Source organism: Penaeus japonicus, unplaced genomic scaffold (genome assembly GCF_977035675.1).
Source record: "Penaeus japonicus unplaced genomic scaffold, GWHDUDI00000001_assembly GWHDUDI00000019, whole genome shotgun sequence".
NCBI lineage: Eukaryota > Metazoa > Arthropoda > Malacostraca > Decapoda > Penaeidae > Penaeus > Penaeus japonicus.
In genome coordinates this window covers 23,348,132-23,354,131 of record NW_028234421.1, presented here as the reverse complement: position 1 = coordinate 23,354,131, position 6,000 = coordinate 23,348,132, and the positions used below count along the sequence as shown (strand labels likewise).

The 6,000-nt window shown below is 33.4% G+C and overlaps 1 protein-coding gene across 19 annotated transcripts in view; it reads right to left on the bottom strand.

Annotated features, from left to right (window-relative positions):
- Wdr62 (WD repeat domain 62) overlaps window positions 1-6,000 on the bottom strand; it is a 155,922-nt gene that overhangs the window by 6,989 nt on the left and 142,933 nt on the right. For 12 of the 19 annotated variants that reach the window (XM_086547531.1, XM_086547537.1, XM_086547543.1 and 9 more), the window contains 4 exons: window positions 5,649-5,780; window positions 2,420-2,517; window positions 2,186-2,303; window positions 1,664-1,757 (listed from right to left, as the gene is read on the bottom strand). In XM_086547531.1, the coding sequence (XP_086403657.1) occupies window positions 1,664-1,757; window positions 2,186-2,303; window positions 2,420-2,517; window positions 5,649-5,780 (442 nt within the window). The remainder of the gene's footprint in view (window positions 1-1,663; window positions 1,758-2,185; window positions 2,304-2,419; window positions 2,518-5,648; window positions 5,781-6,000) is intronic. The other 7 variants (XM_086547539.1, XM_086547542.1, XM_086547538.1 and 4 more) reach the window with 1 other exon arrangement.

Below are 6,000 nucleotides of genomic sequence, written 5' to 3'. Positions count from 1 at the left end.
GGGACAATACACTGTCACCATATGACATGAATGGCAGAACATTCTACTCTATTGTTTAAATTACAGAATAAAAACACTATGTGCAATCATTAGGAGATGAGATAACAGTTTTGAAATCTCCCTGAAGTTCATCGTCTGGTCTAGAGACGAAATTCAGAAGAATCTTTAAAACGTTTATTCAAATCTATTAAATGAGGGGACAACATCCTCCTGCACTTCCTCCTCAAGACTTGAGGACGACATCCAGGAGGATTCTGAAAAGGTTGTCTCATTGATCGTTATACTTATCTCCTGCAGTGCTTTTTTTTCTGTCACTCTATGGTGTGTTGAGGTTATACAAAAGCATTGTCACTACATGCAAGTATGCCTGTTTTACCAACAAAATACACTCTCAAAATTGTGGCTCTAAGTACTGGACATGTATTACTAGCAATATCAATATCAATATGACTGTTGTATGTGTTTGATAAAATATGTAAGTATATACAGTAAACCCTCATTTTAGATTGTCTGAATGAACTAAGGACAAAAGTCACAAATCACAGTTTGATAATCAGAACTTTTACTGGCAGTGAATATGTAGACCCAATCTCGTCTTCTGAACGACTAAGTTGAACTGGTGTTGACATCCAATCTTCGGCATCTGGGAACATTGTGGCTCATATGTGTTTCACAGATTGTGGAATGTTTTGAATATGTGAGTTTCTGAATCAAGAGAAAATTGTGAATTCCTGAACACTTGGCTAGCAGCAAATTGGCAGCATCTCCTTACAAGTCACTCATATGCAACATGAAGAAAAAATATGCAGAAAAAGGCAACCAGTTGCATTGTCTTCTGCAACAGCATTGCAGACAAGACATTTGAAAAGCCTGTTTCAAAACTGCATATAGAAAATGTTGGCCATCTGCAGAATCTATTTTCACAAACCTGTAAAACTATTTTCAAGCAAGCAACGTCTGATGCTGCAGACAGTCTGTCCTGCACCTCCTCCATAGAGCCTAGGATTCAACACATAACAGGTTGTTGGGGGTCAACCATGCCTAGGACTGGCAAAACAATGTGATGTTTTAAACACATTAATGCTTTCTTCATCAGGCCATGCTTATCAACAATAATTGCAACTGTTTATCATCAAGGTTAAAATAAGATTCCCTTAAAAGCTTATCAAATCATAAAAGCTGCTCGTTTTTTTTGTTTGGTTTTTGGTTTCATAAGATATGATATTTTCCTTCCATAAAGACACTAATTTCCACTGAAACCATTTCTAGTCAAAATGCGAAAATTGACAAGGCGCTGAAATAGTCAGGAAATGATCAGCTATGCAATATGAAGCAAGGGTTTACTGCACATATACATATAATTGAATATTCCAAGAAGAGGTGTTTGTGGATGGACTTTGAAATGAAAAAAAAAAAAAAAAAAAATGGAATGTCAATTCAGAATGTCTGAATAAATATCAATGATTGCAAATCAAACTATTGATGACCATCACCTTAAGCATGGAACTGCAAATGACAGCAGCGACATAACTAAGATTACATGCTACGACGTGTACCCTTGAGTATGTGTGCGCACGTGTATGTGTTTGTGTGTAACCAATGGCAAAAAGGATAATGATAACTAAATTAATAACTCTTAATCAACTTTTCTACCCTCACTCACCTATCTCCACCCAAGGTACGGCTACGCATATTCTTGTGTTCTGAAGGAGACGTGTCTTCTGAGCTTGAATCTTCATGAAACTGTCGAATGTCGCCTGTAATTAAAAGGGTCAATAGCTTTAAATATGAAATCTATACCTTTATTTAAAATATAACATATCAATTAATAATCATAATAAAAAAAGGAAATAAATTAAATCAAAAATAATAATAATAACTGTTTCTAGTAGCAATGATAATGATAAGAAAAAGAAAAAGAAAAAGAAAAAGAAAGAAAGAAAAAAATATATAATAACAATAGTAATAAAAATCAACAATAACAAAATTAATAATAATAATAATAACAACAACAACAACAACAACAATAATAATAATATTTCACACTGAACATGACAATGAAAGACATATCTGTCAAATATTGCCTACAAGCCTTTTATGACACAAAAAAAGGAAAAAAAGAACAAGAAGAAATATAAATGGTATCATACTTGTCCAAGAAAGACAACGCCCTTATAAGGTTTACCTGTTGAGACAGCCTGTGACAGGGACGCCTTCCTCTTGAGGGCTCGAGGCGTCATCTTGTTCATTGAAGCGATCGTTGGTCTCATGGGCCTGTCACTTCTCGACCCATCCTCGCCAGTCTGTTTTCAAAAACTCTTACTCATTTTCTGAGCTCTCTCTTATCTCCAATAATCTCAAAAGGCAAAAAGGTATTCTTGCATCAAATATTCAAGTTATAACCAAAGAGGAATTTCACCTGATTCAGAACACCGATGGAACTGGACCTCGACAGAGAAGAGTGTGATCGTCCTGGCGATTTGCTGCTGGATTTTCCGCCCATCTTCTTCCCTCCGACTGAAATGACATAAGACGGTCATGTCATTCAACGATCCTTTAATTAAGTGGAATTCATTTGCATAATCCCTAACCTTTTTCTTTGCTATATGTTTCTTTTCATCCTCTATTTATGAATCTCATAATTCCTATCGTTAACTAATTCACCATTTTCTTGGATTGCCACCTGGCCACTCTCCTATTGCTTAATCCTTCTGATATGTGTTTCTCAATAGCATGTTGACAAGGATGTCTATTTCTCAATTTGAAATTATGATATCTTTTATATACATTAACTCCGTAGAACATTTAAAAAGTTCCCATGAGAAGGTCTGGGGATATGTTTAGTGAATCATTAATGATATATTTTCTATATCTCAGTTACATTAATCAGCATTTAACATGAATCCTATATTTATCTATAATTCAAACTGTTTCTTTTCTCTCTCTCTCTTTTTGTCTTTATTACACCAATCAGTATTTAACATGATTCCTATATTTATCGATATTTATCTTTATTCTGATTTTCTTTTTAATACTGCAATTTAAAGAAATTAATTGGATGACTGAGAAAAATTCGAATATATAACTACCTATTTTTCAAAGAAATTGTTTAATAAATAGACATTAAAAGGTGTTTAAGCCCCGTTTCATTTTATGCACTAAAAATCTACTAAAACTCTATAACACAAAATATAATAAAGTAAAAAGACTACTATCTTTAAATGAAACCAACATGAGAACATCAGTACAAACTGGCAACCAAATGAAAGGGCACTAGCTAGACTACTAAGAAAAAAATTAGCATTTACAAAATGAAACAAATAAGGAAGATTTAATCACTTCAAACAAAAAAGGTAAAACATGTAAATAGTACCAATATTCATTTGAAACCTATAGAAGGACAAGGATATTCATCTAAATATAAGAAGGTCACCTATTTCAGATACAATAAACACATATTCAAAACTATAATAAGTGACTGCTAGTGTGAGAAAGTGTATACTATAGATAATTAAATATCTCTCTGGGAATCTATATCTGTAACTGCATTTGTACTTGTACTTGTACTTGTACATGTATCTGTATCTATATCTATTTATCTGTTTATCTATCAATCTATCTATCTATTTATCTATTCATGAGTATCTTTTTCATTTGTATGATTTTCCTAAAATCTAAACATGTATAGCCTACTTATTTAAAAAAATATATATATATTATTGCATTTTGTCATCCTACACAAGCTAATGGCAGAAACATCCAATTAAAAACAAACATACATAAACATGTAAACTTTTAACAATAGCCCAAGAAATATTAACGAGTCAGTGATTCCGGGTAGTATTTTGAGTTTATTGGACAGTACTGAATAAAAAAATATGTGTATATATATATATATATATATATATATATATATATTATATATATATATATATATATATGCATATATATATATATTATATATATATATATATATATATATATATATATATATATAATATATATATATATATATATATATATATATATATATATATATATATATATAAAATGGAAAGCAAAGAGGTACAACAAGAAATTAGCTATGAAAACATAGTTGGTTGTGGTGCTCTGTGTAGAAAGTAAAACAGGGTAAAGAACTGTTTAGATAGGGTATTCTGCTGCCATGAGAATAACTGTAATATAAGAATGACAGAATGTGGTTAAATCTTATCCCAATAACAACATGGCAGTTTTGTCTCCAAATGGTCTAAATAGGGTTTTTCAAATGAGTAGCCTTAATGCCTCAGGCTATTCACCCAATCTAGCTGCAGCTGACCACTGTGCACATGATCACCTAGCTTGCTGCCCGTACAAAAAGCCATGACGTGATATCAAGCAAGTGCTGCCACCACATGACATGATATCACTTCACCCGCCATTAACAGATTAAGATATCCCACATAGATGGAAGTTAGAGACATAGAAGAGGCATACAGGTACTCAAGTTGAGATACAGTTATGTGTGCATATGTGGGTGCATGTGTACATGCATATGTGCATATGTGTTCATGTATGTGTGATTGTAAGACTAAGAGTGAGAGTAAGAGTAAGAATGAAAGTAAGAGTAAGAATGAGAGCGAAAGTGAGAGTGAGAGTGAGTGTAAGTGTAAGTAAGTATGAGTGTCAGTGTGTATGTGAAAGTAAGTGTAAATCTAAGTTTAAGGGTGAGGGTGGGGGGTGAGTGTGAGACCAAGTGATAAAACAGAAATCTAAATTCTAATTCTAATACCACAAATTGATGGATCGAAAGGAGACAGGTAAAAATAACAAAACATATAACAGAGGATACTAACCATTAATAAAGTTCTTAAAATGCAAAAGCAAAAAAATCAGTAAACAAAAGCAGTTAACAGTTACAACACAAAGAGTGGAAAGGCAATTGGTGCTAGGCTATGGAAAACGGCACCACATGGAACACCATGGTTTTACTTGAAACGGAAATGGCAACACTAATAACACCCGGATATTCTGATTGGTGGATTACATGTCTCAACTTGAGATCAGTCTCTTTAATATTAAAATCAAAACTCCTCCAAACTATATCATTATTATCTTGTTGTCGCAGATGAAAGAAGGGACTAGATACTAACATACAGTTTACAAGTTTCAGTTGCACATGTGCAAATTTAGAGTTGATTTAGTGTAGACTTTTTACAACATCACATTTCTAATGAATAAAAAGATGTCTACCTTGGAATTCATGCAAAATTGCTAATCTTACCAAACAGTGAAGGATTCATATATCTAAATCTGATCTAACATACCATATGATCAATAGATGGCAAGCAAAGCACGGTAACAGTCTAACTGACAATTAGTTTTAGTTCTTGGATATTTCACCATACAATTACATTCCTGTATTCTCTTTATAAACTAATAAAACAAAATGTCTCCTTATAATCTACCTTGCAATTACTTGTAGGTGGTTGGCTATGTTTATACTGTACTACAATTAAATGTCTAAGAGATGCCATATCAAAGGATGTTCACATAAATAAAAAGGAAAAAAGTGAACCAAATATTAAACAACAACATGATGAAAACAAACAAACTTAAAAACAAAAACAAAAAAAAACAAGGGTATAAAAGTGCGGGTGCAAGCATACCCGTAGGGGGAGTTGGCAGTAGGCGTCGTGGAGTGGTGGGGTTGGTGAGGTCACTCAGAGAGCAGGCGCGACGTAAACCACCACTACCACCACAGGGGCTGCTGCTGAACCCACTGTCTCCACTGCCGCCATCTACAAACAACAGCACACATGCACAGGGGTGGATTCAGATGGAGACAGGATGGATTTCAAACAAAAAGGGGTGGGGTGGAAAAGGGCATGGAGTCATGGATATGAATGGCTAACACAAAGTTGGTATTCATAAAGAGGTTAACACTTAAAAATGCAAAAGTGAATGAATACATTGTAAGAATGTTGAAGACTACAATTACACATCAAAACTATATATAAT